At 48.5% G+C, this 13,033-nt stretch overlaps 1 protein-coding gene across 1 annotated transcript; it reads right to left on the reverse strand.

Moving 5' to 3' along the window:
* Positions 1-6,458: 6,458 nt before the first annotated feature.
* LOC147001145 (uncharacterized) lies at positions 6,459-12,508 on the reverse strand. The gene is made up of 3 exons (XM_085830382.1): positions 11,614-12,508; positions 10,274-10,360; positions 6,459-6,625 (listed from the first exon to the last, which is right to left on the reverse strand). Exons 1-3 carry the CDS (start codon positions 12,467-12,469, stop codon positions 6,459-6,461), a joined length of 1,110 nt encoding a protein of 369 aa, XP_085686508.1. The 5' UTR covers positions 12,470-12,508.
* Positions 12,509-13,033: the final 525 nt, after the last annotated feature.

The following is a 13,033-nucleotide window of genomic DNA, read 5'->3' on the forward strand; positions in this document are numbered from 1 at the left end:
GCCCCATGATGGTGCTTTCATGCTTATAATCATTATTATTACTAATCATAATTATTATTTCTTATTTTATTATTTGATATTATTTCACATTATTATTGTTTAATATATTATTACATCATATTAATATTATTTCTTATTTTATTATTTCATATTATTTATTATTACTATTTCTTATTAGTTTATTATTCTCTTCTTTTATTATTATTATTATTATTTAATACCTCTATAATTTATGTGGTGGTAAGAAATCCACAAGTAATATTTACCACAACAACTTGGCTGTAAAAACCGCTTGTGCCCAATGACTGAAATGCAATTGAAAGTAAGATGTGATTTTGCCCACTTGTAACCTCAGAACCCAACAGACAAAACAGAAACATGGCCAACACTTATTTTCTTGTAATAAGAAACAGTTGGGCCCAGGGAATGTCTCTGTGCCTGTCTCTCAATGTTTCTATTAATCTAAAACTGCCCTAAAATAAAGTCAGTTAAAAATACATATGGGACCCAAGGAGCTGAAGGGGTTTGCTGCCCCATAGGACAAACAATATGAACCAACCAGTACCCCCAGAGCTCCCTGGGACTAAACCACCAACCAAAAAGAATCCCATGGCTCCAGCTGCATATGTAGCAGAGGATGGCCTAGTCAGTCATCAATGGGAGGAGAGGCCCTTGGTCCTGTGATGGTGCAATGCCCTAGTATAGGGGATTGCCTGGGCCAGGAAGCAGGAGTGTGTGGGTTGGGGAGCATAGAAAGGAGGGCAAGTGATAGGTGATTTTCAAAGGAGAAACAGGAAAGGGGATATTTGAAATATAAAATAATGAAAATATCTAATAAAAAATACATATATGGACTGGTGGGGTGGCTCCATGCTTAAGAGTTCTTACTGTTCTTTGAGCAGATGCTAGTTCATTTCCTCCCGTGTTGAGAGGCTCGCAATCACTAGTAACTCCAGCTCTGGGGAATGGTGTGCCGTCTTCAGGCCTCAATGGGCACCTGCATTAACGTGCACATTTCTACACTAATGTGCACATATCTGTTAGGGAAGTGCATGGATTTTCTAGTCCAGATCTTGGATTTTTGGTCTTTGTCTGAATTCAGGGGTAATCCTTTGTAAAGCACTGAGTATTGAGTGCCTGCTTTGTTTATAGCTCCTGGTTAGGCACTGATGCAAGGTGATGAATGAAGTGATGCCCTCTTGACTTCATGGTGTCCAGTCTACCTGGCTGGGTGGGAGGAGGGCAGACACACAGACTCCACCACTATCCCGAGTCTGCAGAGCAAGGAGAGTCCTAGGTCCTCCTGCTCTTTAGAACAGACTCTGGGCCAAACCAGTGCTTGTTCAGTAAGAACATTGCAAGTATGATCATTGCTGGGAATGGAGAGATTGCACCATAAGGGGAAACTGAGACAGTGCTGTAGCCTAGGAAGAGAAGTTGTGCTCGGGTGACAGGACTTTCCTATCCCATTCTGACTGCCACTTAGCTCTTGAGTCAATTACTAGCCTCCCTGTGAGCCCCATCTTCCCTCTCAAGAAAATGGAGGTAACACTGGGCCTCCCTCCTTGGTCTGTCCCGAGGATCTCAGGGTACAATGACAGCTTTGAGTGAGGTACAAGACTATTTAGGAACAGTCCCATAATACTGTTCACTGGGAAGAGGCCTCCAGTCCCCATATGGGGAACAGACAGGGAGGAAAGAGATGGCCTTCTGAGCTGGCTGTACAAGGGTGGCTAAGTTATATTCATGATGCCGACTGTGTGTATCTTTGACCAGATTGGTGACAGTAGTGTGCTGTCTGAGTTGGGACATATTTTTATTCCATGTGTATATTTTCTATCTGCCATTTTCTGAGCCAGCAAAGCACGTCTGGGCAATATGGGTTTTGAGGAAAAGGCCTGGCTCGGGTCACTCCTAATAAGTTCCACAGCAGGACCTTGGGTGCTCCTTTGAGCCTTCCCAAGCCCAGCCAGGATACTCTATCAAGCATCCTAATGACCAGAAAAGAAAAAGGTCTAGGAGCCACACACAGCTGCATCTGGATAGCCCAGTCACCTGAATCCATAGAGCAATGGCCATGACCATCACCCACATTGGCTTTGTGACAATGTTATTCCAGCTGAGGGTGACCAGTATCTCACCAGGCTTCTGTTAATGGGGGATCATAGGAATTACACACACACAGAGAACATGCATACACAAATGCACACATAGTACACACGTGCATACTCACGTAAACACACACACAATCAGCTTTACTTGGGTACTTGGGGTACGTGAAGGGATGTTGTGAGCTCACCCAGGTGCCAGTGCCCTATATGACCTGTGGTCTTCTTTTCCATGGGCATGGTCTAGCAGCTTGTCGAGCCTGTGCATCATCCCCCAGTGGGTCTGATCCCTGCTCTGCCTTGGCCTCCACTTGGTCCTAGATAAGTCACCCCGAGGCCAATAGGCCTGCAGAGCATTAGAGCTGAGGATGAAAGGGTTGCCATTTGCAGAGACTGTGGGGACAGTCTCTTCAGAGATCTCAGAGGACAGGTCATGAAATGGAGGCTGAGAGGTAAGAAGAACCCTGTAAGTACCAGGATGAGCCAGGCCTACTTAACCATGAGGCCAGCAGCACCACCATTGTTTCTGAGATTATGCATGTGTCGTGGTTCGTTCTAATCCCAATGGCTGCTACCTCAAGAGGTCTGCAACATGCAGAGGCAAATGTCAAGCAGTACTTCTGTCCCTGGCTCTGGTAAATGCAGCTAGTTCCCTAGAGACTTAGACCAGCAGTTCCCAGCAAACCTAGGAGTGGCTGGGTCTCCCTCACCCCTACACCCAGCCCCAGACACCGAAGCTCCTATAGCATTCATAGAGGGATTTTAATGGCACCTGGTGTCCTCAGGACTTCCTCTGGGTGGAGTTCCTTTCTGGCCTTCATCTCCTGGAGGGAGAGGATATCTCCTGCTGCCTTTTTCTTCACTCCCCCACATTCCATAGACATTCTGTTCAGGTTGTAAGTAAGTCTGAAGGAGATAACCTGAAAGAGGCCCTTGTCTTCGGAAAGAGGGTCTTTGAGTCCCTTCAATCGAAAATAGACACAATGGAATATGGTGTGCACTGCTGGGGCTAAAGAGAGCAGTTCTTGAGTCTATATGACTGAATGTCAACTGCATATGTACCTCCAGGCCCCAGGGTCCTCGACTCCAGATGCCATCCATGCACAAGTGTATGGTAGGGTCCAGTCAAGCCTGGAAACTGATGTCTGGAAGCTGGAGCAGACAAAGAGGTCAGAGGAGTACAAGTTCTAGCCTATAGTGCCTCTTCTCATCCTGAGGCCCTTGGATGCTTTGGTGTACACCCAGTGACTCCTCTGTAGCCACACACACCTCGGCACTGAATGAGGAGAGTCTGGGTCAGATAGTTCTTAATCTTATGTCAGAACTTTGCTATGGGGTCAGAAGTCAGAGGATGATCAGTAGAAAGATCCCTCTGATGATTGGCACCTCCACCATTCCCACCCACCTGCCTGTGGATGAAAGCATGTACAAGTCTGGGGCACAGCCTTCCTGCTAGCTGTCTACCTTGGCAGACAGTATGGCTATGCTCAGCATGTATTAAGAATATACACTGTCCCAAGTGATCTTGAGCGCTCTGGTTTCTAATGGCAAAGAAAAGCAAAGTAAAGCCTGGGCCTTGAACTCATTATAATATTGGAAAAAGTAAAGCTGGAAAGATGTTAGGCATAGAAGGTTGTATGTAGAGTCTTCCCTTTTCGTCAAAGTATTCCAGGAAGGCTAAGAGATGTGAGCTCGGAGAGAGCCTGAAGAAGGTGTGGGAGCAAAGAAAGGCCCAGTGGCAGCCATATGGATGGATACAGAAGCAGTGGAGATATTCGTGGCCAGAGAGGATGGGAAGAAGGGTCATGCTGATGGGGTGCAGTGAATCTTTGCAGCTCAGAGCTCAACGTGTACTGAGTGACAGCTCTGCGGTAGTAGATAATGACCCACTCCCTTCCTCCCTAATTTCTCCACATATTCCTGCTCTCTCTGGGCCATAGTTACTCACCTCTGAGCACAGTGAGGCTTCCTCTCAGCATCCATCTTTCCCGTCCACCAGTCAGCATATTCTCCATCTGCCGAAGTTTAGGGTCATTCGCTCAGCACATCTTCAGGCCAAGTCCATGCGTACTTGGTAAAGGTGGCTGGATGAATGAATGAGCAAAGGACTCATATTCCTGTGTGTAAGAATAGCGAGCTCCCAGGACAAATATCTTCCGGAGTCTTATGTAGTGCTCTGAGGAGTCCTCCTTCTAACAGCTCTTCCTCCTGGGCTATCACAGGAGCCAGGAGGGATGGGAGCCTCTGAGTAGTCAGTGAGGTAACACATCTCTGTGTTGGTGAAGGGGTGTTCGGGTGTGTGTGTGTCTGTAAACTTTACAACGTGTATGGTATGAAGTGTGAGCCACTGCCTGAGGGTCCCTAACCGTCACACTCCTATTCCCAAGCAGTAGGCATGGACCTCCCAGGATACCTGCCGCCATGAGAGAAGGGGCCTTCCTCCTGAAACCCCAACCCTGTGTCTAGCAAGCCCTTGGTGCTTGGGCCCCTGTACTAGACCTGCCCCTCAGCAACAGGAGCCTCTGTGGTCCCTGGGCTGATGTTTGCCTGGCTACATCGTTCCTTCCCTCCCCTCATTTCCTGTTTGAAGTACAGGAGTTAGGACGTCACTGACCCTACCCAGGGATGCTTCCAAATCACAGTGACCCCGGGCTCTTTACCAGCACAGATCACGGTTTTTAATGGCACTACACTAGGTGTGACCTGCAAGAGAAGATTTTCAGTTCGGTGGCTTCCCTCCTCACAGGGTGCTGTACTCAGATGGAGCTCATTGAGGAAGCCTGTGGTCTTTCACAGTAAAAGTCCTCTAATGTCCCCACCGAGCATTTGCCTGTGGTTCAGTTTGTCTGTCTCCTCATAGCTTCTGTTTCCTTTCATAGAAATAGGCTGTAAACTCCACACACAGGGACCTTCACTCTTGGTTTACAGCTAAGGAGACAGGACTCAGAGAAATCAAGGTAGCAAGAACATATGGCTAGAAGGGAAGGCTGTAGGCAGGGATTGACCCAGGGACTACCAAATCTGCATGTCCCATTGCAGCCTGACGAAGTAAACTGCAGTTCCTTTTAGAGAGGGACACACATAGGCTCATTCACAAGCAATGAGAGATATTCTACCATGCTCTATGCTAGGCCTGGGTCAGCACCCTTGGGTTACTGCTGGACCGTCCCAGGAGTGTTGGGTGCTGGCCACTGGCTAGGGCAGCCTCAGTCATTGACCATGCAGAACCAGTCTTAGAGGCCCCGTGCCATTCCCCTGGCTACTGGGGGAAGGCCATTGCTGGCTTCTTGGCCTGCAGCATCAGAACACTGTTGATATGACCTGTCATCCCAGCCAATCAGGAACCCATGTGTGAGTCATTACATAGCTGGCTCAGGGATCCAAAAGAACCTGCTGCATCAAGCCTGGTTCCAACATTCCAACCTGATCCTGGATGCTGAGCAGCAAGACAGAGAAGCCTATTCTGACTCCATCCCACAAGACATCCATCTGTAGAGGGACTGGGGGAACGAATTGGAGGCCTCTGCCCTTTCCTGCTTGCAGCAATGTCTTACATCTCCTTCAAAAGAGCACTTAAGGCATGCTGTGCTCCAGTAATTTCAGCAGACTGAAGAGTGTCTTGAGTTCAAGGCTGGACTGGGCTGTTTAGAAAGACTCTATCATAGCCAGATGGTGGTGAGGCTCTTCTTTAATCCCAGTACTCATGAGGCAGAGGTAGATGGATCTGTGTGAGTTCCAAGTGAGCCTGGTCTCAGAGGGAGTTTCAGGACAGCCAGGGCTACACAGAGAAAAGACTGTGTCACATGAAAATGTGAGGGGGAGGGAGAGGAGGGAGGGTAGGCTGGAGTTGGCTACGACTGTTGGTAGAATGCTTGCCTAAGATTCCCCGAAGTCTAAAGTCTATCCCTAAGTTCACCACAAAATGCATTCCTCCATGAGTCTCTCTAAAAAAGCTGAGGGGGGCTCAGTTGGCCCCTGGATAACTTGTCTTACCTTAGCCAAATTTGTGGGCCTATGAGCGGCCCCTCTGAGACCCGTAACTAGTGTCTGTTGGTAATTGGACAGCCGTTCTCTACCTTGTGCTGTGTTATAATCCCACTGAGGATGAGTCAAAGGAAATCCTTTGTCTATCTTGACCGGGGTCTGGACTGGCCAACCGGCCCCATCTCGGACGTTCTTCCGTGCCTCGAGGAGAATTCTTTCTCTCTCCTAGGTGGTGTACAGGGTTTGTAGGAGCTGTTGGCAACCATCCTAGGTGGGCTGGTGTGAGTACATCAGAGACTCTATCAACCCTTTAAGCCCTGTAGGATTTTCTGAGAAAGGGGGTGGTTTACTTTCCAGTTATAGAGATCACAGGAAGAAAAAGGCCAGTTTTGCAGAAGCTGTAGATCGTTCTGGCTGGCAGGGGGGAGCTCCAACAGCCCTAAGGGGAAGTGCCACCATAGAATCGGCTGGCCCCTCGCTGGGGGCTCCCCGCTGGCTTCTTGTTCCTGCTGAGGGACCTCCCTCCCCGATCCCTAGAACAGAAGGTGGAGTCATGGGAGCTGAGGGTTGGGGTACAGGTTGGAGAATCAGGGGATAAGGTGGTGGTAGAGAGTTGGGCCATTCAGGGGGCCACTCTATTTCTGGGTAGATTTTAGAAATGGCCGCTGGCTGCAGCGGAGTAGATTTTTCGCTGGCTTCTACAGGTAGTAGTTTCGATTTCCCCTTCTCAGCATTCTCTCAGACCATCAAAACCTTGGTACGTGGACGTACTGGTGGGAGAAATGGACGAACCCATGCAGGCAGAAATCACGCTCAATCTTCCCACACTGTGATGTACAGTTGCTGGTCCGGGTGCGATCTTGGTCCTTCCTGAAAAACAACGGCCTTTACGGCCCTAATGGTGGGGAGATCAAACGTTCCTTTGGGAGGCCAACCCACCCCAAAAATGGGCCATTCCGAGGTACAGTAAGTCTGCCAAGGTTTCTTCTTAACTCTTGCTGATAGATTTCGTCCTCTTGCCCTAACGTGTGTCCAATGGTCCTCAGTCAAAGATAATGGGGTTGAGACAGTCTGTCCCATGACAAAAATCAGAAACAAAGACAAAATGAAGACAGAGACAAGGGACACCAGAACGTCCAAGCACACTCTTCCCTGCCTGGAACTATACAACCAGCCAAACGCTACCTCTGATGGGGTGGGTTTCCGTGTCCACTCTTGCTCTGGCAGAAAGAGCACCTGATCTTCCTCACTCTGCCAGAGGACAGCCAGGTCATCCCGGCTGTCCTTAACCCTGAGCACTTGCTCCAGGGTCACCCTTGGAATGTCTTCCCAGGATTGTAGCTTGTGGACTCAGGACATCTCCTTCCACAGCCACTGGACTTGAAAGACTCCAAAACTCCCAAAGGGAGGCACTCACTCAAGCCCCGGGTCAGCCGCGCACCCAAGAAGACACTGAGACCGAACTCAGGGTGTAGAGAGTAAGATTTTATGAAGCAGCAACAAGCAAGCACATGGACCGGAGGCCTCTGGGGTCGAAACTCATGCACTCAGCAAGATGCAGAGGAGCTTCGACCATTTGCCCAGATTTGTCACAGGCTTTTATAGGAGAAGGGTAAGGGGGAACAGGGTAGGGAAAGTACAAATGTGCGTCACTAAGGTGTTCTGCCAAGGGGCTTTACATAACCAAGGGGTCGTGTCCTATATTTTGGCAATGTACTTGATCTATTGGAACATTCTGAGGTAGTGCCAAGAGGCCCCTATCTCAAAAATGTTCTTGGCATAGTCTTCAGTTAGGAGGGGTAGGACTAGGTTTTTTTTTTCAGGAGACCCCTTATCTAAAAAATGTTCCTGGAGCTGTTTCCAATTGGGAGGGGGTACCTTGGGGTAAAAAGTTCAAGAGTGTTCCGGGAACAGTCTCTGGATGGGAGGGGTAAGAGAGTTCAGGAAAAGTTCAGGTGTTCAGTAATTTTACTCTTTCATTCCCCCCTTCTTTTAGTGACAAGCTCTAATCTTAGAGCTGGGTACCGGCTTCCTGAAGGACCCGATATTGTTGCCTTAATACCATAACTTGCACTGCATTTATTCTTTCTCTAATAAAAGCTACTAACCTATTGAATATGCAAGGGCCAAAAATGAGCAAAAGCATAAGTATAATTAAGGGTCCTGCTATGGTGGAGAGGAGGGTGGTGAGCCAAGGGGACTTATTAAACCAGCTTTCGAACCATCCTTGTTGGCTTTCTCTCTCTCTCTTACGCATATCTAGGCGTTCTCTAAGTCTGGCCATAGAGTCTTTGATTACTCCTGAATGATCAACATAAAAACAACATTCTTCTTTTAGGGCAGCACAAAGTCCTCCTTCTTTAAGGAATAATAAGTCTAATCCTCTCCTGTTTTGCAGCACTACTTCAGACAGGGAAGTTAAAGATTCTTCTAATTTAGTTATAGACTGTTCTATAGTTCTAAGATCAATATCCATAGCTGTACGTAATTCTTCATAGTATTGGGGGGTCTGAATTAAGGCAGCGGTCCCTGTACCTACTCCCGCTGCTACTCCCAATCCCAAAAGTACTGCCAGAGTTAAGGTAATGGGCTCTCTTTTCCAGCGGACCCGATGATCAAACTTATCTAAAAAGGAGCTATCATCATGATACAGGAGTCTAGGAATAAGCTGAACTAAAATGCAGAAGTCTTTGGAACTATTAAAAACAGATATAGATACACAAGGAGTGAGACCGGTATTGCAAGCCCATACTGTGTCTATGGGGGGCACCAGATACTGACCACTTTTGCTAGGCTGGATGTTCTGGGTCTGATTACAAAGGTGCCGTTTATCCTGAGGCGCCTGGCCTAAACAGAGTCCACTTCCTGAAACTGCTTCCAGAGTCAGCTTTCTGTTTTCTCCCCAAAGGCATTGGGAATGATCTGAAGTAGTATTATAAGTCCTGATCTGAGCAATTCCTTCGTAATAAGGGGGCCTAGAGGCATAGCATAACCAACATGATTGAGTCATATTAGGATTGGTCCTATTCAACACCAAAAAAGCTCCTTGGACTAGACTGACCAGACGGCTTTCTGTGTCTAAGGACGATGGGGAAGCTAAGGTCGTCCTCATGAGGGAAGGTCTTGCTGTTCTGGGTCGTGGAGTTGGTGGAACTGGTACAGCCGGGACTTGTGGGGGAGCAGGTACTATTGGGGGACCCTGTTCTGTAATGACTTTATTGGGCCCTATGGGGGTTACTGCCAATTCTTTTACTGTCAACCTGATTGTAAAAATGAACCCAGGGTCTCTTGGTGGAATGTATATGCGCAAACCCCACCTATTTCCTTTAAACCAACTTAACCGATTTTGTTTCCCTTTTTCGGTGAATTTTATAAGTAAGGGGTTGCAGTATTTACCCTTGCATGGTCCTGGGGGGCTGTTTTTAAGAGCACATCCACTCTCTGGGTATTTATAGGAGTTCCTTTCTCCCTGGGCCGGCCCATCATAACCACTGCCTCGTTTTACCGTGATCAGGTCCCAGTTAGAGGAAGGCTTCCAGTAGGCATCCCCTGTCGTTTCACATGTCCATTTACCACAAAAATAATCTGATGCCCCTCCACATTCTTGTTGAAGCCTTCCGTTTCGACCCTGACCAGGGCAAACATAAAAATGTGCAGCTCTAAGATTAGCTCGATAGAACTGCCCTGAACATCCATAGTTGCTCCCTATCCCACTCGGAACGCACTGCTGTTCAGGGGGTGGTTTAACAAGATCAGTATGATCGGGGAGGTCCCAATTGGGAGATCCTGCTGCTAATCTACAGATGTCAGGAGTGAGATCAGGCCACCAAGTCCAAGGGGGAAGGACTGCAGTGATTGCCCATACAATGTTTCCCTCCCCATTAAGCACTTCCCAAGACTGCTGAACTGGGGCATGAGGGTTGTGGTTCCCTAGGCTTAGGGTGGCGCCCGCGACACAAGCGAAGTTTAAGAGGATTGTCAGTAGTTGCCACCGTCCAATTGTCTTCATGGTTGCCTCTTTCCTGGCTAGGAGCCTTCTTGACATGGGAGGCGTGGATCCAGGCGGCGATTCCGTCTACCTTTACTGCTGTGGGGGTTGTTAACAGCACCAGGTATGGTCCTTTCCACCGAGGCTCGAGAGTGCCAGCTCGATGTCGTCTGACGAGGACCGAATCTCCAACCTGGAACCCGTGGGGCACTGTTGTAGTCCCCGGTGCATAAGCTTCTTTGATCTGATCCCAGATCTGTGTTCTGACAACCTCCAAGGCCTTTAAATGGGTAAACAGAGCAGAGGGTGAGGAAGAGTCAACACAGGGATCCAATGTCCCGCCAGACTCAGTTAAGGGGGGTGGTCCCCCATGTAGAATTTCATAAGGAGTAAGACCGAAACGTCCAGGGGTGTTTCGGACCCTAAGGAGCGCAAAGGGAAGGAGGGTCACCCAGTCCTTACCACCGGTCTCAATAGCTAATTTAGTTAGGGTCTCTTTTAGGGTTCTATTCATTCTTTCTACCTGTCCTGAGCTTTGGGGTCTATAAGCACAGTGTAATTTCCAATCAGTCCCCAATTGTGTGGCCAATCCCTGACTTACCTGGGCAACAAATGCAGGCCCGTTGTCTGAGCCAATTACCTTAGGGATCCCAAACCGGGGTAGGATTTCTTCAAGGATCTTCTTAGTCACTACCTTGGCAGTTTCAGACTTGGTGGGAAAGGCCTCTACCCACCCTGAAAAAGTGTCTACAAATACCAGCAGGTACTTGTTACCATACATTCCTGGTTTAATTTCAGTAAAATCTACTTCCCAGTAAACTCCTGGGCGATCCCCCCGTTGTCTCCTTTCTTGTTCTTTATAAGGCCGGGCAGCATTAGTGAGCGCACAAGCTCGACAGGACTCCACTACCTGTTGCACCACCTTATTTAATTCTTGGATCTGATATCTGGAATTTTTAATAAGTCTCAAGAGTTTGTCAACCCCTAAATGGGTGAATTGATGCAGTTTCTGGACAAATTCTCTTCCCTCTCTGGCAGGTAGCTTGATACGTGCTTGGGAAAAATAGGGAAGCTGGTCCGCAGTCCAGATGAGCTCCCTGATATCATATTCTTCTTTTTGGTCCTGGCGTGCCTCTTGACGAGGTCCTCCCTCCACCAAGACTGCTGTTTCTAGAGCAGCTTGCTTCTGACAGAATATACAATTGTAATTAGGATGAGTCACTGGTGAGGGTCCTGATGAAGGCCCACTCCTTCCTGTCAAAGCCATCACCCCCTGGGCTGCCTGCTTTGCTGCTACATCAGCCATCTGGTTTCCTTGGGCCACAGGATCCTGACCTTTTTGGTGTCCCGGACAATGGATAATGGCCACTTTCTTTGGCATATGTATAGCCTCTAAGAGGGCTAGAATCTCTTCTTTGTTTTTAATGTCTTTTCCTGCTGAGGTAAGTAGCCCCCTCTGTTGGTAGATGGCCCCATGGATATGAGCTGTAGCAAAAGCATATCGGCTGTCAGTGTAAATGTTAATTGCCTTACCTTCAGCCAACCGCAGGGCTTGGGTTAGTGCCATAAGTTCAGCCTTCTGAGCCGAAGTTCCTTCTGGAAGACTACTCGCCCAAATTACCTGTTTTCCATCTACTATCGCCGCTCCTGCTTTCCTTTTTCCCTCCACCACAAAGCTGCTGCCATCTGTGTACCAGGCAGGCACACCCGGCCAAGGCTGATCAGTTAGATCTCTCCTCGTTCCAGTTTCCTCAGCCAGGATATCAGCACATTGATGTACAGGAGTGGAGTCATCCGCCAAGGGGAGGAGGGTAGCAGGATTGAGGATAGCAGGTGGAGCAAAAGTTACTCGATCATTTAGCAACAAACTCTGGTAATGGGTCATCCGAGCATTAGTCATCCACCGGTCAGGGGGCTGACGTACAATACTCTCCAGAGCATGGGGGGCGATCACAGTCACATGCTGACCCAGAGTAAGTTTGTCAGCGTCTTTAACAAGCAGAGCCACTGCAGCAATGGCCTTCAGGCAAGAAGGCCAGCCGCTGGCAACTGGGTCGAGCTTTTTAGATAAATAGGCCACTGGCCGCTTCCAGGGCCCCAGAGTCTGAGCCAAAACCCCACGAGCTATTCCAGCCCGCTCATCAACATATAGGGTGAAAGGCTTAGTCAGATCTGGCAAAGCCAGAGCGGGGGCTGCAAGCAGGGCTGCCTTTATGCTGTCAAAGGCTTTTTGGTGTTCCTCAGTCCAAGTGAATGGGACTTTTTCTTTAGTAAGTGGATATAGAGGGGCTGCCAGTGTTGCGAACCCTGGTATCCAGAGTCTGCAGAAGCCCGCTGTCCCCAGAAACTCACGTACTTGGCGCGGGGTGGTAGGGGTTGGGATCAGCATCACAGTTTGTTTTCTGGCCTCAGTGAGCCACCGCTTTCCTTCCCGGAGAGTGTACCCTAGGTAGGTCACCTCAGTACGGCATAGCTGGGCTTTCTTTGCTGATACCCGATACCCCAACTCACCCAGTTCATTCAGGAGCCTCTTGGTTCCTTCAAGGCACAGTTCCTGAGTTGAGGCTGCAACCAGCAAGTCATCTACATACTGTAAGTGAGAAATCTGAGGATTCTGTGCCCTGAAAGGTGCAAGGTCACGGTGAAGTGCTTCATCAAAAAGAGTGGGGGAGTTCTTGAATCCTTGGGGCAACCTTGTCCAGGTTAGCTGACCTGTATATCCTCCTTCTGGGTCCCTCCACTCAAAAGCGAACAGTGGCTGGCTATTAGGGTGTAATCGGAGGCAGAAAAAGGCATCTTTTAAGTCCAGAACAGTGTACCAAGTCCGCTCTGGTGGGAGGGAACTTAATAAGTTGTAAGGATTTGGAACAGTAGGGTGAATGTCCTGCACTCTCTTATTAACCTCTCTTAAATCTTGCACTTGTCGATAATCATTAGTCCCAGGCTTCCGCAC

Source organism: Mus caroli, unplaced genomic scaffold, assembly GCF_978045245.1.
Source record: "Mus caroli unplaced genomic scaffold, Mus_caroli_1 scaffold_14, whole genome shotgun sequence".
In the NCBI taxonomy this organism is placed as follows: domain Eukaryota; kingdom Metazoa; phylum Chordata; class Mammalia; order Rodentia; family Muridae; genus Mus; species Mus caroli.